The following is a 23,550-nucleotide window of genomic DNA, read 5'->3' on the forward strand; positions in this document are numbered from 1 at the left end:
ATGGCCGCCACCGTCGTCGCCGCTGCTCTTAATTACGAGAAACTGCGAAAGAAACCAGTGCCGCCGTGCGAAAGAAATCGACCGTTAAAAAAAGGTAAGAAATTATAATTTATCCTGCCCCGCTCCTCCTGACCTACCGACCGTCCGCCCGGGAAAGAAAAACAGAATCGCCATCGGTCGCCGGAAACGGGTGTTCGCTCTTTTTGCAGCAATCGCCCTTCGTAGCTTCAGTGGTGAAATTGGCACAGCCAGCGGTGGTAAGTGAGATTGAACGATTCGCGCGAACGATTCGTTCCTTAAGTTTAGTCCCATTTTATTGTGTCCTCTTGCTGTTTTCTTATCCAAAATATAACAAAATGTGCAGTAGCCTTACGGTGGCTCACGCCAGATACTGGCTCAAGTCGAGCGTTCGGGCACCGTTGCCGGGCTGCGCGAGATAGAACCGGGCCCTGAATTTACCGCCCGTTTTGCGCGAATAGATCGTGTCCACCTCCTTCACCACGTCGGCCAGGACGGAGCGTTCGAGCAGCGTGACGGTACAGCCACCGAAACCGCCACCGGTCATGCGCGAACCGAGTACACCGCGAGCCGCCAGCGTCGCTTCGACCAGCAGGTCCAGCTGGTGGCAGGACACTTCAAAGTCTTCGCTCAGCGATCGGTGTGATTCCGTCATCAGTTGGCCCACCTGTTAGAGAGAGGATAACCAGAGAGAGAGAGAAAAAATTAACTACATCTCAATATATTACGTTGAGAGACTAAAAAGAAATCGATTTGTTTTTACGTGAATTGTGAAGTTACGATTCCGACGTAGCTTCACAATTCCCTCTCCTTAGTCCTTACTGGCGAAAAACTCTAGCAATCTATTTTCACAATCTTCCCTTGATCTCAATTTCTTATCGCTCAGGAAGAAAAAGCTGATAATCGCTTAGTGCAACCTCCGGACTATACGTTGGATGCATTAAAACTTCCCAACAAAGCTCCTGGACCTGGCGAGTCACCTTAGAAGTGTGTGGCCTTGAGTTGCGATCTGAATTTTGTGTTTTCCCGTATGGAAGCAACTCATAATGAATGATTCCCTGCAAGTCCCACCTAATACACAGGAGCACCTTGCTGGTAGTTTGGCCACCGTTTCGGTCCTTTGCTCAAATGGCTTAAAACTGATCTATGGTCGATCTTTAGCTCCTGGTCAATACTCTGATTACTAAAATGCTGATCAACTTTGATTATTTCTATGATTTTATCGACAATTTCTTGTCACAACTTCAATTATCTGTACCGGCTCGTTACATGAGACGAAGATATAACATAGAGTTAAAAATTGTTTCCCGCAGCACCGTTGCCTGTTACAATGATCCTCTATTGTCTATGTGCCGAACCTACAACCTGTGTTCGTCCCAGATTAACTACAACATGTCTCTCCGTCAGTGTCGCAACATCCTCGACTTCGTCTCCTTTTAATGTCTGGTTACGTACTTTTCTCTGCGTTTCGCCGTTGGACAGTTTGTTAGGACTTTTTTCAATTTGTATGTTTGCTTAGGTTAGCTTAGGTTAGGCTAGGTCATTTATCTTAATTCTGGCAACTAAGCAATTTGTGCCCATTGCCTGTTTTGGAACAAATAAATAAATAAATAAATAAATTTCGACAACGTGTCTGCCTGTGCGAGGTGCATTTTTAACATAAAAAAAACTGAAACGGGTCGATGAAACCAAAATTTCAACTAATTGCGATATCGATCAGTAAAGCCATCTACCGAGAAACAAATGGATTTCTTTTTAGCCAACCTAATATTTTGTGACCAACTACATGCCAGCATCCAATTTAGCCAGATTTCGTAGTCCGTGAAAGGTACTTTAAATACGGCAGCAGCACCAGCTGCCAGCTATTGCCAGCCCAACGTAGAACCCAACGGCGGTTCCGCGTTTGTCAGACCTCAAAAAACGATACCGAGGCTGCTTTCCTGCACCTGCACCGTACAGCGGTTATTGGCGGTTTCTAGGAAATCGTTTCACAGTTTTCCACGAACACTGACACGTGCGTTTTAGAGGTAATTCCATTGCTACATTAGCTCCCCACTTACCAGAACGAAGTCGTTCGCCTTCAGTGCCTCGGCCGCATCGGTAGTGCGCTGGATCTCCGTAATGACGTGGCGAGCCCGACGCACGAGCACTTCATTCGCATTCTCGAGAGCTGAGATTTCGGCAGGCCAGAAATTGGGCGATCGGGAGCACATCCGGCGTCAGGTGTCGGTAATAGGGATCGTGCGCGACGCGTGGGACCGGGAAATGTTGTGGACAAAGTTGTAAGAGTTTAGAGAGCTCCATGTGTGCCACGTCAATATCACCGGCCTCACCTTTCAGATGGTCCAGGGTGGCGTCCCGGTAGCTCTCCAGTCCCATCAACTTCAGCGCGTCCTGGCACTGCTTCCGCCGGACCGGATACTCGCTCGACGACAGTTCGTGTTTCACGCTTGAGTTGCAGATCAACACCGCCAGCTCGGGAGCCTCGACAGGAATCGGGACCGTGTCAAGGGAGCTGCAGAGTATAAACGGGGTCGAAACGGAAGTCAGTTACAGTTTTAACACCACCATTCACACATTCCCGATGAAATGTACAATGTTCGACGGATTGTCGGCGGAACTTCTACCACGCAAAAGCCAATCGAGCACCGATTTTACGATCTTCCTACGACGGCGATTAAAATGGATAAAATGGACTCGTGGCAACAGCGCGAGCAATAACAGAGTGCGCTAGAACAACAAAGTTCCAGCGAAATGGATTGCGAATCTGGGCCACGATGTGAGAAAATTACCCAAAACCAACCCAACCTTCCGCGCCAGGTGCTCCTCGTGCTCAGTGGGTCGTTAAAAAATCTTCCGCCCGACCGAGCTGCCGAGAAACCAAAACTCGTGAATCTGTGCCCCGCGCCGCGCGAACGTGCTATCATCCGGGTGTTCCGGCGGTGGCGGCGGCGGCGGAGACGGTTCACATTTCACGGTTTTATCCTCGCTATCCACCGGGGCGGTGTTGTTGGCACGTTACGGTCTAGGGGAAATAATTGCGGCTCTCCCGAACCCACCGACCGGATCGGGATACAGAATGCAAGCTGCTGGCTGGCATGGTAAACTTTTTTCGAACCACAGCTCCGACCGATTCAGGAGCAGATTGGTACCCCATCCGCCGGTGGGAGAACTGTGGTTTCACCACCACTGCGAGGCTAATTATTCATCCGATCCCCGAATCCGGTAAGCTGGAGTTGAAAGGGCACTGCGCCACGCCGATTTCAGGATAGTGTTTCAACCACCGAAGAACGGGAGAACGTCTGAAACTTATTTTTTTCCGGCATCGTTATTACTTTATAATTTTGTGTGATTTTTTTTTCCGGAAAAATAGGAGGCCAAAACACAGGGTTAACAGGTTAACGTAACACATGAGGCAAGGAGAGAGCGCCATAGTACCGTCACCGGAGCGTAGATGGCGTCCTTGGCGCAGCTACACTCGCGACCTCTCGCGAGTATAAGCTTCACTCTTCAAACGGGCCCTAAAATTGCAACCGAACGATAGAGGTCGCTAGGCGTGCTTTTACACCGGAAGTTCTTCCCTATGGTCTCCTATTACCGGTTGCCATTTGAAAGTTTTCGAGAGGAGCCTTCTGATTTTCGGGAATCGGGATCCCCGACCCACAAAGGTCGAGGAGAAATCACGAAAATACTTGGTGACATCTTGGCGCATATCGAATTGTCACCCACCGAGTCTGCAAATTATAGAACGAAGCGAACCGTAAAACCATCCACACGTGCCCAGGAATCCACTCCACCGTAATTTGTAGCTTCCAACGCGCGAAAATGCGTTGTTGCAGCGGACGTCAAGCGTCAAATGTCATGCCCGTGCCCGGCCCCGGGCGGAAGGTGCAATGGTATGTTTCATATTTCCGGTTTCCCGTTCCCCCATATCACGTGTGTCCGTGCGTGTGTGTCGTCACTAATCAAAGGAATAATTTGTTGCCCGGGCCGGAACCGGAAAGTGCAGTCTGGGTCTCGCAGCCTGTTTTGTGTGCCACTCGACTCCGGAGATCCGGTTGCCAGGCTGCTGTCCCCCTTCTCTGTGCCCGGTGCCCGGCTCGTATGGCGATGGATTGGAACTCGAGGAGAAGCATTCCACGAAGTTCTCGGGCCCTCGTTTAGTCGACACCTTTCGTGGGTGTGTGTGTGAGGCGATGGCCTCCGGGGAAAAGACCCGGGTGGACCGGAAGGAAGATAACACCGATATGACAAATTGTCCGCCTCGGAAACCGAACGGGGCAGATGGTGGGGGGCAGAGGCCACCGGGACACCGGGATGCAGATGAATGCTTTCTCAGGCATGTCCGGTCCGGCCAAAGATTATGGCTCTTGATGAGATCGCACCGAAGGTGAGCTTCAAACTCTCTACACAGTGACCTACACCGGGACGAAATGGGGTTTTGAAATAATCCCCGAAACTAAAATGGTAAAATATGAAACGATCGGTTAAAAAGGCCGAATAGATTTTAGAACTTATTAGGTATTTTAAGTCTATAAGAACTAAACGATAAAAACAAGGAGCACGGCGTACAGTGAGTCTGGTTGTTTCATTACTTTGCTCGGGCGTTACTATTGCCAGGCGTCCCGAGACGTCCCGGGCGTGTCAAGCACAATGAACAAACAAACACCGGCCCGATAATGTATTCCTCAACAATTCCCGCCACCGACTTCCGACCACGACTTTGAGCCACATTCTACTGCTGTCGTTGCTGCTGCCGGACCCATCGGAAATCCCTTTTCCGCCGCTGAGCTCCCTCCGACTCTCTCTCTCTCTCTCTCTCTGTCTAATCCCCGGCAACATAACCACTCGCCTTAAGCCAAATGCCGTTGGCCCGGTGATCGAACAGAAGAATGTCCTTTCTTCAAACCCGTTCAGCTGGACCGCCGCCGCCGTCACCGGCGCCAGTCCAGCTGACAACAGGGCTGATGATATAGAAAGGATTAGTAACGCATCCTGAGTGTCCCTTCCTTCCTTCGGCCGCCCGCCCAGTTGTCCTGCATTTTACGCTTTACTGGCACTCAACGAGCTAAATCGTTCGAACCGGATCCACCGAAAGCTCCGGGTCGCAAAAGGATGCAACACAGACACACGGAGACACACTAGAACATCGTCGTCCAGGATGGACCCCGGAAGTTTTCGGAAGCGATGTGGGCATCTGACAAAGCCTGAACGCTTCCTGGGGGCGGGGTCGGCGTCCTTCCCAACCTTCCCTAAAACCCGCAATGAGCTGAGGGCACACGTGACACACATCACCAGCCAGCCGAGAGACGCAGATGAGTGTTTTCAGAAGTTCTTGGAACGGGACTCGGGATTTCGTATCCGAACGTTAAGCCGACAGGACGACGACGGCCGTGACGCCGGAGACGAGTACCTGTCAGAGGCTTTCGCAGACTCGGTGCACCTTAATTAAAGAGATATGCATCACACGCACCCGGCCCTGGTCACCTGGGCCCCCTTGATCCAGTCGAATTTTGATGACCACGGCACGGACCAAGCTTCAGCTCTGTTCCGCTCAGCGGTAAATCGGTGCTTTTAAAAGAGAATTAACCCGATCGACCGACCGACCGAGCGACCGACGGGGACCAACAGAATGGCTGCAGCCTGCCTTGGGTGTCGGTGAGCTAATTTCTCGTCACAACAACGGACCAACGGCGAGCCGGAGCCACTGGACCAACATTACGTTCCTGTCCGGAACCGGAACGGTTGATCCTTGGGCGGTTATTTGCAGTAGATGAATTTTCGGCTAAAAGTAAGCAAAACAAACACCGGCCAGCCCGGATCGGTTAAAATTATAAGTGCGAAAGTGTAAGAACCATTAGCTCTTTCACAGGGTTTGGCACAGGTCAGCATCCGGCCCTTAATGAAGCTATCCGGCCCTTAAAGACCCGTGGACCGAAAGCAAAGTAATAAACATCTCCATTAGAGTGGCGATGATGGAATTAAATCCTTTTTGATTTAGTTGGGAAAATATCGGACCGTTCTCCGAATGCTTGGACGCTTCTGTTTTCCCGATTGGCCATTTCTTGCTCACTAGTTCTTCATTTCTGTAGGACTTCTAACTTGGGTAAAGCTGAATCGAGAATCGATCGAACGACGATTTCTAACAAATCCCAAACAGATTTTAAAATCGCGTAGGTTCAACCTGTATCTTAAAATACATTGCAGGCAATAATGCGCCGGAGAAAGCCCAAAAAGGATCGACCACCACCGAGAAGCGATGTATGGATAGAGAGAGACGCAAAAAGGGGTAATCTTAAGAAAAACTGAAAATTTGAATAGAATTATGAACTAAAGTTAATTATCATTAGCTACGGACTGGGGTCCTGAACTGCTGCTACCGAGGTCCCTCCGGATGTTGACTGAATCCTTTTCACAAATCGTTTCCACCATTCCATCGGAACTCTCTTAGACGGGAACGATATTCTCTCCGAGAACACTTCGGTCACTTCGGAGAGACACGATACTCACCGGCAATCGATCAGCAGGGCGTGGCCGGCTCGGCCACCGATCGCAATCAGTTGATCCATGATCCCGCAGGGCACATTGGCGAACGTGTGTTCCGCGAGCTGGCAGATCTTGGCCGCATCGGCCACACTATCGGAAAAGGGTACAAAAATTAATCGACACGCTAATCAAACCGGCCATCGGTCGGGACCACCGTACTCACCTCGCCGACTGCTGGCCGGTGAGCTGCTCCAGGAACGTTAACGTGGCCACCTCGAGGGCGGCCGAACTCGAAAGCCCACTGCCGACGGGAACGTTCGTGTGGATGACCGCGTCAAAGCCCGGCACCGGCTGCCGGAGGTGGAACATTACACCCTTCACGTAGTTGAGCCATCTGTTGAGCGCGGAGAGCGAGAAGAGCCCGAACCATTAGTAGCCAGAGGCCAGCTCCCACCATGATGGATTGATTGGAAAATCATTCGACGAAAATTCCAAACCATGAGCCCAGGAAACCGGGGAATCCAATTAAATCCAAAAAGGCGGATCGTGCACGAAAAACCGAACCCGGCCCGATCGCCCCCCGATCAATCATTCGCGCCACCGGTTCAAGTTACATTCCAGCGTCGAAATTAGCGTTGCCCAGAACCCATCGCGGGGTTTTGGTCGCGCACCGTGGCCACCGATTAGCTGCAGCCAGCCGGGTGAAATAAAAGATCCTTGCCAGAACCCGATGCCCTCCCCCCTCGGGCACAGGACCAGTACGCCCAATTATGATGATTACGTTTGCAAAAACGGTTCACCACCTGCCAACGCACAGTGATTACACAACACAGCGAAGGCCGCACCAGGTTGGTACCCCAGCGCCGGACGCCACAGGTTGAAGTTTGCTAATTATAAATGCAATTAACTCGCTCGGCCCGAGCCCCGCGCAAATTAGTTCAATCGGAACGGCGCGACATGGAAACGTTACCGTTGCTTCGCAGAAAGCAATCCCAGCCATCCGCGGAACCGGACCAAATTTATGGCCACCCCATTTGGCTTTACATGTGAAGTTCCGTCACAAACTCCGCCCGATTCCCGTCCCCTGCTCGGAAAAGTCAATTATTTGTCGTCGTCCTTTTTCGGCGTCCAGCAGCCTGCGAATGCGGTGCTGCGCCGGGCTCTGACCATTTTGACGAACCAAACCGAGCCAAACACATACCACCCATCGGTGACCATAAGCCGCATAAAGTACTGAAATTTGAATTCTTCACTCAAACGTTCCAAATTTGTTGATATGTACTCGCGAACTCCTAGCGAATAAATGCAAGCAGACAAAGGTTTCCTCAATGCAGAGTTCGCGTTCAAACTACTTTTTTAGTCCGGGGCTTCCAATTTTAAATGATGCTTTCTAATTTGTTGCCATGAAAACTATTAAAACAATCGAATGCTGCTGTTTGATGATTGCGACTCGCATGAAACCGAATGACTTGTCAATCTCGTCGGTCGGTCTCGTCTTCTCTAAATTTTCCTTTAGAAAAAGATGCTTCAATAGCTTCGGTAGCTGTCAACACAACAAACCTTGTGAATATTCTATGTTACATAAGCACCAATTAAGGACACGGAGCATTAGCGAGAAAATAGAGACAAACTTGTTGATTTGGTCTTCCCAATTATGCTTTTTGGCAACATAACCTTGTTTGTATATCAGGAAAATGATTTCATGTCGAAACACAAAATTTAATTTGCAACTTATCTTTAAAGAGTGTCGAAACTGTGTCGACTTTTGTGCCTAAAAATGACGTGTTGGTAAAGCAATTGGCTGGGAGCTGCTTTCCCTCTCGCTGTATTCACCAGACTTGGGCCCTTACGATTATTATGCATTTTCATCGATGAGATACGTATTGGCTAAGCAGCGCTTTGATTCCTTTGAGGAGGGAGTCAAAATTGGATTCAGTAATAGGTTTGCTTCAAAAGATGAAGCATTCTTTTGACGTGGCATTCACGAATTACCAGAGAGATGGGAGAAATTTGTAGCTTTGCACAACTAATCATTCGAGATCACTTAAGCATTGCTTACTCTGATGGAATCTTACGAGCCTGACTACGAGCCTCATGTTCGCCGATTCGAGCAGTTTCGAGTACCGTAAAGTTTGGGGTTTTAGAGACGAAAACTGTTTTTAATAATTGGGGAAATGCTTTTAAAGCCAAATGATGCGTAGAGAGCAGTTCTGCTGAAGTTTTTAATATTGGCTTTTAGATTTGGAACAAGCTGTAAACCGAAGCAACTGAAGGATAGGGAAACATTCAACTCAACACTCTCCTGGTAAGTCCCGGTAAGAGCGAACGAATTATCCACGCGATCTCGAGACTCGTGGTCTTGTTCTAATTTATTTTCATTACAAGAAACACAACTCTTGCGCGTGTACCAGAAAATCCCTAACACACGGGTGGCCGATGGCCAGCTGCTCATCTCGTATTAACAAACAGATTCCACCGGTGCCAGCTTAATCGCAGATAATCGCTTCTATTCGCGCCCTCTGTGAGCCCGGCCGGGCCAATCCACTTACGGGCATTACGACCCGCGGGACACTCTCTCGCACCTAATCAAATCATTCATCCCCAATGTCCAATGCAGGTCCAGCCGCATCCGATCGAAGGTCCGATGCGGACACGCGCCAAAATTAATCAACTTGCGGCAGGATATAAGCATAAAACACACCAAACCTCACCGGGTTAACAGCACACAAGCAAATGGAGATTGAAAAAAAAAAACGGGTGGCCACAGCGCTTAACACCAAGCGAAGGGGCTAACGCGGCGCTAAGTACAAGGGTGTGCGCGGACACGCTTAGGGATCCGGACTCTCGGTGGCCGATAAGAGGAAACTTTGGACCTGAATTATACACCCGAACGGCCAATAGCGCCACACCCGCGAATGCCGAAGCGAATTCATTATGCGAGAGCGAATTTTCCGCGAGTTTTGATGTCGTATTATTTAATTTAAATACATGAATATGAAAATGAAGCCCGGGTTCGGCGATGGGGAATTTAAAATTAAAAGAAACATGCCACATACACGCAGGCGAGCAGGATGTGGGATGAGCGCTCTTTTTTCCGGGCGGAAAGAACGACCACCGGGATAAAAAAAAAAGATGCCGGAACGGAACACGGAAGGAAGGCCCCCACTGGCCCGGTGGATGCTCCGGTTCGATGGTGCGTTTTCGGGGTGCTTAACAACTCCGGCGGAACCAGAACGGGTTCCGGGGGGGGGGGGGGGGGGTGTACTCTCATGGAACATGTCCTCGCGGTGAGAGGACCAGCATCGCCCACAACCGGTGCTCGGTCGCGCGCGGTCGGCTACTGCAGTGCGGAATTTCACACGCACCGGACATGTGTGTGCCGCGGCAGGATGTTTGTCCTGTCGTCGTCCCGGCCCCGCCCCGACATCGCTCCACCCGGGGGCCACAGACCCACGTCCCCTGCTGTGGGCATGCTTTATGTTTTGCTATCATTTTGCAATGCAAACCGAACCGGCCTGGCGCCTGCTCCTGGCCAGGGGCTGTAAATAATGCGTTTATGATCGAGAGCCGGCCAGGACCGGCCACCGACCGGCGAGTGTATGCAAATGAGGGGCGAGCGCGACGGCGTCTAATTAATTAACTATCACGCGTTCCGGCCAGGGGCCGGCGGCCCGAAAGCCAAACGCCGGCTCCGCCGGGGTGATTTAAATAGGTGGCACCGGGGAACTGCGACCTCTCGTCCGCGCCTTGCAGCTCGTTTTCGGTGGTGATCCTTACTTGGGCGATCCTTTCGCGATGCTGCTGCTGTTGAACTGGGCCCGCTTCGCGTCTTCCTGGGTGCAGCCGTCGGTGCAGGTAACGACGTCGCACGTCGACTCGGTCCCGTTTCGCCGCCCGACGATCACCGTGGCCATCTGCAGTGCCTGCGAAACGGGGGGAACGAAGAGAGAGTGGAAAGGGCGGAATTAATGGTAGCAAACAATTAGTGGCCACGCTTGGGAGGCTTAGGTTCCGAAACACGCCCCTGTCCGTCCGCAGGTCGGGGGCTCGCGTTTTTGGTGGTCGCGCAAAGCAGGAAGGCCCGCAAGAATTAATTATTTTCTAATAAACATTCGATGCATGCGTACGTGGAGTCAACAGAAATTTTTAGTACAGGCCATGGGAGAAGAATGTGGGTCCACGTCGAGGCCGGATGCTTTCGGTTGCATTTGAGCCTTGCGCTGCATAATCCGTATTCCGCGAAATTTTATCCTCCAAACGGGGGGACTACGAGCAGCAATATTACTAAATGCGGTCGAATCAAATTTTAATAAAATGTCCGGAGTCGACTGTCCAATGCATACTTTGCGCTTTGATTACGACAAATGTCCGGTAAAGGAAAACCCTCTCTTGATGGAGGTTCAATTGGATCCAACCCAACAATCGACCATGAAAAGGACCGTTGACAGTGGTAAAAATCCGAATCAGATTCCGAGTCGGTTCCAAACTAATTCGGTTCGATAACCGGTTCCAAACCATTTCGTGCAGTTGAACCGGTTCGTCAACCGGATCGACCGTTCAGATTGCTTTCTTAATTTTAACATCGAATAACGATCTACTTACGCTATTTAATATTTCAAAAGCCATACCTAATGAGGTCAACGATTCCCATTACTTGCTAGATTTTTCACAACCCTTCGGATAATCGATGATAAATGTTCTAGTTGTGTCTTCAAATCGGTCAAACCGAGAACATTTCGCTAGAATCTGTTCCCTTAACGCGGTTTTCGTCGTTGAAAAAAAATCGCCTCTCAATCCGTATCACTCCCAGAGTCTCTAATCCTGCCATAATCGTCACCTTGCGTCGTAACGGGGATTCTACTGCAAAATCAATCGGATCCCGGATCCCATAGGCACCCCGTAAAGCTTTCAGCGTAAAGGGCCATAAAAACACACGAGAAAATGAGTAAAGAATCTGAAGTGTTTGCCCATCACCGTTTGTCTTAACCCTGAGTGATGCCCTCCACCAAACATCACTCCACTGTTGTTGTATCTCCTCCGAAACCCCGACCCCTTTATGATGTTTGCGGATCCTCAGTAGGACACCCGGTTACGCCGGAAGCCGTAACGCATGTCCGCGTTGTTCGCCTGTCAGCGAAAGCATGGCGTCGTCTTCCGCGGCGATAAAAGTGCGCGCCAACAAGTGTTATTCTTTAATCAACGCCAACAGCCGACCCCCCGAAATGGTTGTCGATAAATGGCGGGGACCATATACCGATAACACCAACCGGGCCTCCGTCGTCGTCGATTGATAAATCGATTTCAATGACGAGGTTCCCACCGAGTTGAGAGAAACCACCGGCGGGGTCCGGGTTTTAACTGTTTTACAACATCACAACGGGCCCGTTGGTTTCGCTTTTGTGACATGCTTGTTGACAGATGTATCACGGCGAGCGGGACATCGTTAATAATCGCATCGAATTGCGGCCCGAAATGGTGCCCACTTTGAAGGCTGAAGCCTGTTGAAACCGGAAACGGCAATTTTCCCGGAGCGCTGCATCCACTGGTGACACACGATCCGGTCTTCCCGGAAACCGTCGTTATTAATTTCGCTTTATCAACATTTTGCTTCGATTTTCCCAATCAAAGACCGCCACGATGAATATCCAGTCAACTGCCCCACCGGAAAGGCAATCATCGTTCAACTAATTACACCTGGGCCCTGATCTGGGGGCGATGATTTGAACTGCGCGCCACAGCGGTCCTGTAATTCGACACGAAAGCGGTGTCCAACTTGAGGCGTCCCGGAACTACAGGAACATTCAGATTTAAACGGTACACCATCCCATCATCATCGACCGGGTCGCACCTGTTCGAACCCGCTCGGTCCGTCCGTCCAGCTGACCATCCGGGTCGGGTCACATACAAGGGTTTTTCCGATGCGAAACATTCCGCCTACTACGGTTTGGGAGAGCCGGAGCGCCCAAACAACCGCCCCAAAAATTCACCTCATCGGCCACCGGTTGCGCTGCAGACTGGACGGCTACTTACCATCGGCAGGACGAAGCCACCGTTGTAGTCGACATGCTCGCCGATTAGATTGACCCGCCCGGGAGCGCAGGCGGCCAGGTCCGGCTCGGCACCGAACGTGTTGCGGAATGTTTCGATTGATGTTTTAACAACCTCATCCAAACTAATCACCCTCGAGAGCATTTCGAAGCCGTCCGCCGCCTGCTGTGTCCTGTATGGGAGAGACAGAGAGAGAGAGAGAAAGAGAGAGAGAGAGAGAGAGAGAGAGAGAGAGAGAGAGAGAGAGAGAGAGAGAGAGAGAGCGGGGTAAGAAATTAAGGCTGATGGTATCTGTTTTTTTAGAGATTAAATTCGCTCAAAAGTGCACCCAGAACGCCCGACGTGGCAGCGGTTATTTTGTTTGTTAATTAATCACATCCGACCCGCCGGGGGGTCTGCATTGAGCTAAATTGGAAACAAATTAGATTACAAGCAATCAGCATCGAAATTATCGCGGCGTGGCGCCCTCGGACTGATTGACAGCCTGTCACCGGCAGTGAATCGAATCATTGTGACGCGATTATTGGGCGGACAGAGGAAAACCCGGAAACGTGACGTTTCACGCCGGCCATTCGTTTTCGACCATTTTCTTTCCACTTTCCTTTCGTTCGGCTTCCGGACTTTTTTTCCGCCACCGGAAACAATGCACAGGAACGTGTGTTTGGAACGCTCCATAATCGGCCAAATGGCTGCAAAGCGCTGTCAAATGCAGACCGGCCTGTGTGGTGGCCGCAGGCTTCGATTTGATTAGCGCCGGCATAACCTCCGGCCGGTCGGTGCTGCTGCAATCAGTGCTGATCAATTTCGTTTTCAATTAGCGGAAACAAATACACCGGAGGTCCGACTGGCCGACCGCGAAAAGTCGGTGCGGTGGCGGCGGCGTGTTTTTAGGGAACAAAACCGACGTAATTAAATGCAATTACTGCGTTTCTGCGTTGGGGTCGCGTTTTTATTTGTCTCTCGTGCTCTCCGCACAACGTATTCATCAAAAGTGCACCGCGCGTGGGGGATATAAAAACAATACGAAAAACCGATACAACAAACGGTTAGTGTATCGCACTTCGGACTAGCTGCACTTCATCGAATCGAGCGACAAAAAGGGGCGAAACCGAATCAATAGAAACCACAATTATTATTTAATCACGCGCGATGCGGTGTGATAATCAATTTCGAGCACAATCGAGCAGAAAGATAAAAAATATTACTCTAAAAACGCACGATCGTTTGATCGATTACTGTTTGTGAACGAACATTTTAATGTCGGACGACCAGAAGATAAATGTCACTTCTTTCCACTGGCTGACTGCGACGGATCTCCGTCTTTAAGGTGCAATGAACACGTTCAGAGTCTGTGCTGGACAATTCGCAATTACGACACCATCACGACAACAAGTTAAGCCTTTGGGGGATTGCACCAGAACTAGCCGTGTTAAGTGTAGCTCCACGACAACCGTACTCGGCCGGTCTAACAGTCAGCCGATTAGCTCGTTGACATACGGGAAGGAGACGATACGAAGAATTATGCCCCTCTCGGAGTGTGCCACACACTGCCACAAACACGGCCAGGGAACTGTCGATAAAGAACGCATTATTCGCTGAGCTGATAACAGACGCACTCGGTACTCGGTTTCTTAGGGTGCAAGAGGATTAGACCCATACTGTCTGTTTTGGAAGAAGATATTCCAAAGGAATGGAGGATACGTGAAGCATCCACAAACCTAAAACTCGTAAAACTATGGAAAATGTTCATTTTTACAGCACAAATAAGAACTCTCGATCCGCTTCCCGCGCAACATGAGGTGCGCCTGAATGTAGACTATTTGCATCGCATAGGCAAGAAGTTCACCATGGCTGCGTACTTTCTCGTTGCGTACGATTTTAAAAAGAAGAAAAAAAATCAGGATGTATCAAAAGTTTGTATGATTTTAAATAAAGACTTCGAGGATAATAATTATACAATACAATAGGCGATAATACTTGAACGCGTGTATTATACGTAAAATGTTTAATTTAATCGAAACACATGCAAAGAAAACAAAAACGTTGAAAAAATTCCGTAGATATGTACCGAATGTCCGTCTTTTGTTTTCATCGCCATGAAAACAAACTTTCAATAAGTTCCAGCAGCGGCCCAGGGGGGACTATTCAAAAAGTGGATCCACCATTGCGGAACAATAACTTCGCTACGTCGTTTTGAAGCAAAGCTCGTTAGCGTTTTCATCACTCCTTCGGGAATGCAGAAATCCCCGTTGGCCCATTGGGGACCTGATTTGAGCGCTGAACCAAAGGTCATTTGGGGAACAACCGGCACCGGGGTAATACGTGGTTCGTGGACCCAAAATTTGGTACCAAACACCATTTTCGGGCGCAAGAAAGGTGCCATCAAATCGATTTACTTTGCATTCCAAGAACACCGTGCTTCGTTCGTTCAAACTTCGCCCCTAAATACCCGATAATTGGTTGTCAGGGGATTTGGAGCAAATGGTCCGACGGCGGCGGCCCCGGAACCATATTTATTGAACCGATGACAGATTGCGTGGAACACCACCAATCGAACAAACAAACAATGCGCTGTTTCCCTGTTCGTTTTATTTAGGATTCGTCGCGCGGCCATTCGTCCTTTTGCCCAATTATTCGCATATTTAGTGTCTCATTTGTACGGCGTTCGCAGAACCGCGTCCCCGCGACAAACACAGTGGGGTCGTCCTTTGGCCAGTAACTGTTGCTGTCCGGGTCCGGCAGCGAACCAGTTGCCGTCGGCAACCGAATCTTCAATTACAGCGCTTTCTTCGATCGATCGAAAAATAGAAAATAACGATCGGAAAATCCTATTAGATCGTTGGTCCGTCTGGCCGTTGTTAGCGCTCTTCCGGGGAAGGGCGCGTGTCAACCGCCCGGAACATCCGGCGCTGGTGCTAACTGACTGTGCGAAGACACAACAAGCCTCGCCTCGGCCTCGGAACCGTTTCGATATTCAATCAGGGACCGTCGTCCGTTTTTTGGCGTAGAACAGGAACACCCAAAAAAGTGGACCCCCATTTTTCACAAACCCGCTGCCGCTGCAGCCCAGCGATGTTTCTATTTTTATGTTATTCTTATTGAGCGCTCCAAAGGGAGGGGTCAGGACGGGCAAATACTAATCTCCCCGGCTGTGCGTTCGTTTGCGTCGTAAATCCTGTAATTTATATTCAATTTCATTTTCCACATTTTTCGCGTTTCGCGCGCTCACAAGCTGGCATCCTATTTTTCGGTTCGGGTTTTTCCGGTTCCTCTTTTGTCGACCAGTCGACGGAGACACCACGCGGAACGCGCTCCTCCATCGTCGGGAGGCCCATCTTCGAAATATAAATGATTTATTTATTTTTCCCCGGTATTCGCTACAAGGTCCTGTGTCCTTACCGGGCTCGGTGGACTCTGACCGCGGTGATAAGCTACTGTTGCCAACAACAACGACGACGAGCGGCGAACGGGCGAATCCCGTGGTCCGTCACCCGGGCGATGACGCATAATTGACAATCTCGAGGGAAAAATATGCGACGAAAATGCGGCCTCTGCCGGAAGCCTCCGGGGGAACCGAGTGACCTCTCAACCTGAAATTTGTCCCTGGCATCCAACCAACCTTGGTCCCGAAGATCAAAGAAAGGAGCCGTAGCGCGAGCGAGTGACGCTTATTGCATTAGGAAGGTTCCGTGCGCCAAGTGCGAGGTTTATAAGTGTCACTTCGCGAGTTGCGTGTGTTTATTTAATATGCGAGACACCAACAAAGGCGCCACAATAAAGGACTCAAAAGTTGTCGAAAACACATCCAGAAATTGCTGAATAGGATCCACCGAAGTGATGGCTCTTTCCGTTGCATTTGCTATTCTGATGGTCAGTTCTAGTCAATCATTTCAGTAGCTTTCATGAAGATTAACTCGAAAGAATTATTATTTCCCCGCACTGGAGCCTTCCCCGAAGGGACTGGCTTACAGAATTTTCCGAAGCCGTCATTACCGACGCTGTGTTTGCCAGGTTGTTTTCCGTCCGGTGTTACGCATTAGACGACCGCGAAATGGCAACTTCCACGAACTGTTTACAGTCGCCAATGGGGCCAACACGTGGCACATTGATTTCATCTTTTAATCGTCCGGACCATGGTGGCCTCCGAGCCTCGGTGAGTTCGCAATAATTCTGCCTCTTGTTTGTCCCCGGATGGGCCACGTCTTATCACCTCCTGGGGACACTTGTTTGGATGGTCGTTTTTGGATAAACACATCGTTGCGCAACGCGTAATTAAGATGATAACGGAACTCCAGTTCGCCCCGGTTCATTATCTTCACACCGCGTTACTGGTGTCTGAGCACGGTGCTAAGCCACTACGGAGTGTCCAATTATTCCACACACAAAACAGAACCGGAATAGGATTACACTTCAATTGTGGGGCTGAGCAAAGCAAATTGATAATCAGCTTAGGTGATGCTTCGTCTCCACGGATGGACACTAGACACCCATCGTGTACCCTTTCCGGATGGCTTCCGGTCGGCAGGACGTAAGCCACGCGGTACTGTTGTCATCGAATCGAGCACCACACCTCGTCCAAGGCGCCCGGTACGAAAAACAGGTAAAACCGGTAAACGCGAGAGCGGCAACTACCTTCCACGTGGTGGGGCCGCCGGCCAATGCCAATGCCAGAGCGCTGCAACAGTCGGCACACGACGCTGACGCTGACCGGAGCTAAAGCCGATTACGGACGGCAACCGGAGGACCACGCCCGGCCGCCCCAGTCGGTGGCGCGATCGCCCACATCGCGGCCCTCTCAAGGGCACGCGCTCCGAACGAGTCCGAACCACGCGGCGCGCCGCGTCACGCTCTGCCAACCCGTTACCCGATGTTGCCACCGGGCCCGGCGTGGTGCAAGCGACCGACGACGACAACGAGTATGACCGGCTTTTTCACGCGTAACGCTCAAAACAATCCCGGCCCCGATCCCGGCACCGTCGGTTTATGGAATTTTTCACACGTGCCAGTCGGCCGGCTCCCCGTGGTCGGAACCATAACTAGTTCCGTTCAGTGATGGGACTGATAACGGCCGTGTGCCCTTCCACCGATTTAACTGCATCTTTGACCTGTCAACGGGGCAGTGTGTCCGTGATGGCTCCGTTGAAGGCTGGCCAACGTCATTTCCTGCATCGCATAGGGTACGACGGGTCCCGTTTATAAATAAAATCAATCCACGATCGGCACAGCAAATTGTAGCCCCACCATTAATAGGCTAGATTTGCGTCGTTCGACGTCGGATGTTGTTTCCGTGTCCCGAGGGGCCTTCTAACGACGACGTGGGCTGCTCGGAATCATTCTAATTCGCATGACAAACACTCGTTTCAGCCGTTGGACCACGGTTGGATGCAACGTGCATTTTAAATCACGGTACGGTGCACACGTCACTTTGCGCCGTTGGTCAATGTGACCAGATTGGGCCAATGGGCTGCTGAGAGCTTCTTCGCGCAACCGAAAAGTGTGTATGGCCCAAAACCGACGCATCACGCACCAGTGCCTCTAGTGGTCCTCTTTGGGTAGTAGATAGCCTCTCCACGGCTCTAGTGTCTCGGCTTTCCTAACCACACATTGGCCAGCGAGAGATTTCGCCACAGCCTCCTATCTCCTCGATCTCGGTCAAGAGAGAGACAAAAAGAGAGAGAGAGAGAGAGAGAGAGAGAGAGAAGGATACAACTATAGGGCTGCGCCTTCTTCATTTTCGAAGAAAAAGCCAAAACCAGACCAAAATCCTCACCAAACAGTCTCTCACAAACAGTCTGGCTTCTCTTGCACGACGAACATATTTTTAATATTTCCAATTGTCTGCAACCGCATAGCTTCCCATTTTGCAAATGTCAAAAGTTTTACTAAATGTTGTAAAATTTAAACACTCGCTGGGTCACCCTATAGGCCACACAATAGGGTTCACATGCACATCATTTTATTGTCCGCTGACCGCATGCACTCCGAGAGCAATGTGGTGTGTTGGTATTACATTCGCACGCTCTCGGTGGCCAGGCTGTGAGCTGCGTGCCCCTCTGGCGTCACTGTGAATCTTCACGATCATCGTCTCGAGAGGGAACTCTCCGCGCAGGGCCGAGATCTGAAACAATCGGTCAACCAGCAACCGCCACCAAGTATCCGCCACCGTCCGGCAAGTCGGACTCGGTTCCGGGACGCAGTCAAGTCGCGCTCCTCGTACGCTATCGACGATCGTGCGATCGAGCCCCCCCCTTTAGGTTGTGGAATCGTACAACGGGGTTTGCGATCAGAGTAGGCTTTTCGCACCTTTCTGTAAACTTTATCGCGCCTGACGTCAGGCAAGTGAACAAAGTGCAAGTGTCGGGAGTTTAAACCGCGCGTTGGAAACCTCGCCGTGGTGGGTTTCGAGGTCTTCCGAAGCCACGTTCTCCGAAGAGCCTCTGCCAGCGAGTGGGAAAGTGACCGGGAACATTTCTTAATTGAATTCCTCCGCCGCCGCCGCTCGAGGTGTTGAGAGTCTCATTAGGTTCTCTTCATCCAGCGATTGGCCGCACTGATGCAATCGCTGATGGTACGCGGGAGTGCGTGTTAAAACAAACGAATGCCGGCGGGCATTAAATTGCATTCCCTCCGACGGGGTGTTCTTCGAGCGCGGGTTGCAGCGGAAAATTGTTGGAACGCACGAACGTTAGCGCCACAGTAGCAGTGGGACCTGGCTTATCTTCAACACCGACAGCCGAAGAAACCGTAATCGTGGCCACCGATCAGCCAGCTTCTAACGGACAACGGTTTTCCCCCCTAGACGGACCACCGTAAGGGTAAGTATCGTAGGTACCGGGGTGTCGGCTTTCGGCCAACAGAGCTGACCTCTAAGCAGCGCGAGCGCTCTTCAGCAGAATGTGCACCATCAGGTGCATCAAATTGCATCACGTACCGGCAGGCAGGAAGTGACCTCCACCGACCGTTACGGAGAGAGTGAGACGAGCAGGCATAGAAGAGACCCTTCATAAAGTATTTTAAACCAAGCGCAAATTACGACACCACCGTAAATTAGCTTTCTCGGCGAGCGGCGCTGTGGCCCTGCGTTTTTTTTTTGTTGTGTTTTGTGTAATTTTGTTTTTAGACTTAAACATGAGAGAGTTCTAATCGACCACCGGCCGAGGCGGCAGAGAACAAGGCCAGACCATGGTCGGGGTGAAACTCAGGCCAAAACGGTTGAGCTGAACCGAATGCTGAACAAATTGGGTGGCGCGCAGCATCTTCGTCTTCGGGTGAAGATAATCGGTTCTGGCAGCTTAGAGACCCCCACCGTGTTGGCCCCTTCTGTCTGTCCGACTTTCGGAAGGTTCGCGCTCTTCATAGCGGCGCGAACTGCATGAATCAGTGGCTTGCGAATGGCCACCTGACTCCACCTCAACCTGGCGAATGCTTAGAGCCAATGGTGGATTTCATGTTAATTTCATCAACACTCATGCTGCTGTTGAGTACTAACGGACCGTTGTAATTCAAGCGTTAGTTTATGTTAAACCCTCCAATGAATCCTACTTATCTTTAACGATGGGCCAGATTTGCAGTGGTTCGTGGAACAACATAAAATTGCAAGCGCCTTAAATCTCAAATCTCAAAGAAGCTAAGCGAAAAATCGCTACGTTTCACCCTCTTGAATGTTAAAACAAACCCATCAACCCCCGGGGCAAACACACTGGCCGAGGGCACGCTAGTGGCGTGTATCAACACACTTCAGCTGGCCATAGTGTTATCGAGTTTTTAACACTCCCAGCCAGCCAGCATTTTGTTTTTGCCAACGGCCCAACGTTTTTGAGCACTCGTTTCGTGATCGATAATAAATGTTACATCCCATCGGAGCGCCGAGCGCTGAAGCGTGTACCATACGCCACTCCGGTGACTCCGGTTTGGTGCCAAAATGGTGTCAGGTGGCCACACCAGCGTAACTTTTCGCCAACTTTTAGTTGTTTCCCGGACCATCAGGAAAGCAGATAAACAGTAGCGGTCAGGCATCGGGGGGGTGATTGAGTGGGTCACGCGAAATAAACCACGTAACCACCGGCTACCGGCCACCGGTTTTTAGTGATGTATCGTAACTGGCCAGCAGCTGCACCAGCAGTGGTACTATTGATTGTTTCAATCACGAATCGCGTTCGCCTCTCGGCGATGTCCTTAGCACACTTCAGCACACTGATAACTTTGACCTCCACTAACGGCGATAACGTGATAATGATAAGTCGCTACTCTCGCTAGAGTCTCTCGGCCCGGCAAAAATAAACCGCGCCGTGTGCGTAATTCTTCCCCGGCCACGCCGGTGATTATGAGTAATTTTATGTGCAACATCCTCGGGCCCGCAGACACTTCCCGCGCACGGTGATGATGAATAGAGACAAATAACACCCACACCAAGCACAATCAGCGCGGCGTTCGTCTCGTGTCTCGGCCAAAACATACAATCAGCACAAATTAGCTTTCATGGGGCTGTTATTAACCCATTACGACGCTGGTGGGTGACTCTCCTACACGGCGTTTTGAGGGCGACGGAGGATGGTTGGTGTCCTTTTCGCTGCTCGCCGGGCTCTTCAGCTGATTGTCAATGGATATCAATTAGCTCCGGTTACAGGAAGTCAACCGGCGACTTGCGCTCCTCTGCCGGTGCTTCCGCGAATCGCCTTTTTCCCGTACCGAACCGAGAGAGGCAATAAATTCATTTAGGGGGGCGATAATCGCCCCAAAAAGGTGCGCCCCGCGTGTGTGGAGACCCCAAAATTTAGGACCATTTGTTTCCGAACCCCCCGAACGGGATCCCCGTATAATCCGCTCAGCGCATTCCTCTGCGCATAGAGCAAAAGTGGCGTTAATGATCGAAATTACTCTCCTTGGCAACGGTCGCTCACGCACACATACAGCCACAGTGGGGGGCAAGTGGTTGCTGCGATTGTTTTTGTCGGTCATAAAAATCTATTAATTTCACCACGGGCGCCGGCTACTACTCGGATTGTTTGGCCGTGTTGCACATCATGACATCGCTCCATTACCTAATGAAAACGCATTGTTCCTCTCGCATTCGACCGTTAATTTGAAAACCTAAAAAAGAACGGACCTCCTCAGACGGTGGCCATGTTGGCCGGTCGGTCAATAATGCTTTTTCTCGTGCTGCTCGTGTGCTACAGCATCTCATTTATCGTCGTCGTGTATGTAATGGGACAATCCAACCCAACGGAGACATCGTCCGTCCGGGAGCATCGCCATCTGACAACTCTCCGCCCGTCTCCGATGGTTAATGAGAGTCTTGTTGTAATTATGATTTAATTTCAACTCTCTACATCTCTCTGTCGAGCGCTCTGCTCCGTCACAATTCAGGCAGGTTGCGACGGGTTCCGTGCGCCGTTTTTATCGGTCCGCGATCCATTACGGGGTCCGCGACAAGGGTCCGCGGGACAAACATAAAAATTATGCACTTCAAAGTACGTCGGTCGGTCGGTTCTTTCTCGAGACAATTCGAAGCATTGCTCACCGGCGTTTGTACGTCTCGGCACGAAGATACTGGAAGGCAAATAATTGAAAGCGGTAATTTGGTGTGCCATTTTCATATCTTACTCCAGAGCGTTTTTGGCGAAGAATCTTGCAGTTCCATCTGTTTTCTGGCCGGCTGTGCATAAATCATACCCGCTCGAGTTCTTCGTCCAGCGAATGAATGTCTTGATCGTGCCATGCTAATTATGAATGGCTCATTGCAGTTTCCGCCTCCCCGCGGACAGCAGATGCCAGGATCCCATCGAACGGACAGCACTTTGTTCTGTCACCAACGATCACCAATTGTTTCATATTTTATTAGCCCGCGAGATAGAGTTGCGCCGGTGGGGTCTGATACGAAATCAACAGAACAACGGTTCAGCCACAGCGACCCGGGGAGCTCGAGATCAATATAATCCGTTCCGTTACAGCAAACGAATAACGCGTCCGGATCGGTGAATGTCGGTCATATGGGGTGTGGAGCCGGCCGCTTGAACCGTTTATAGGCATTTACCGTTCGATTCTGGCGCGGCACGGTTCCGCTTGCGTTAACCCCCCTTCTGGATATATGCTGATATCCCGTGGTGGCCGGGAGCGGGGCACCGCAACGGCAAGTGCAACATCTATCTTTTGTACCCGGACGAAGAAAGCGTTTCTTCGTCTGCTCTGGAACACTGGATTCTGTCACAGCTGGATGGCTGTGGCGGCAGTCCTTTCCCCACGCCATTCTTGGGTCCCCCGAGGTGGGGCCGGGCGTGGGGTGTGTATGATTTATGCTTCGTTTCTTCCTTTGCCCCGGCAGCCGACCGACCGACCGTGAAACTATAAATGGGCCTTCGGTTTCATTGTTGGGCGAAAGGGTCAAAAGGAATCGACCGATGTGCCCGAACAGAAACGCACAATGGGCGTCCGTCGGTCAAACAATATGAAAAGGGGGGGCCCGGAGAGAAAGTTTCTCTGATTCCTATTCTTAAACGCGGACGCGTTCAGGCTCCGGAGCTTTGGGATCGGAACTAACCTCAAACTGTCAAACCTGGAGCTTGCCGCGGCCTGTCACTGATTTGTTTTTTGCAATCAACGCACTCACGCGCTCGTTGGCGCTCCCCTTTTGGCTTGGAGCTTTTTTGTGGTCACTCCACGGGAGGGCACCTTTCTGGTGCAACGAGACCAACCTCAAGTGGGATCACGCACACGCACACATACGCACACACACTTGGCTGGAGGCACTCGACGCGGTTTCGAACCGGACCGGAACGGTACACGGACGCAGACGGACTGATTGCTCATCGGCTTCCCGGATCACAGCGTGGTGTGGCCGGCCGGAGACCGATGTCACCACGTCAAGGGTACTGGTAAACAAAACCCGGCACCCCGGCAGAAACTGGTCCCCGGGCCACGATCGCCACGATTCGAGGATCGAGGCTCGCAGGCTCTCGTTATCAGCCGCAGAGAGCTGTGTTTTCGTTACCGCAGCGCCGA

The 23,550-nt window shown here is 50.9% G+C and overlaps 1 protein-coding gene across 3 annotated transcripts; it reads right to left on the reverse strand.

The window, feature by feature from the left end:
- Positions 1-288: 288 nt before the first annotated feature.
- LOC131208541 (galactokinase-like) lies at positions 289-23,333 on the reverse strand. 3 transcript variants are annotated; one of them, XM_058201327.1, is made up of 8 exons: positions 23,159-23,333; positions 12,535-12,724; positions 10,282-10,427; positions 6,728-6,898; positions 6,529-6,654; positions 2,352-2,533; positions 2,079-2,188; positions 289-685 (listed from the first exon to the last, which is right to left on the reverse strand). In XM_058201327.1, exons 2-8 carry the CDS (start codon positions 12,694-12,696, stop codon positions 380-382), a joined length of 1,203 nt encoding a protein of 400 aa, XP_058057310.1. In that variant the 5' UTR covers positions 12,697-12,724; positions 23,159-23,333; the 3' UTR covers positions 289-379. The 3 variants fall into 3 exon arrangements, with proteins under 3 accessions (XP_058057310.1, XP_058057309.1, XP_058057311.1); XM_058201326.1 differs by having other exon boundaries at positions 23,090-23,333; XM_058201328.1 differs by having other exon boundaries at positions 23,244-23,320.
- Positions 23,334-23,550: the final 217 nt, after the last annotated feature.

Source organism: Anopheles bellator, chromosome 2 (assembly GCF_943735745.2).
Source record: "Anopheles bellator chromosome 2, idAnoBellAS_SP24_06.2, whole genome shotgun sequence".
NCBI lineage: Eukaryota > Metazoa > Arthropoda > Insecta > Diptera > Culicidae > Anopheles > Anopheles bellator.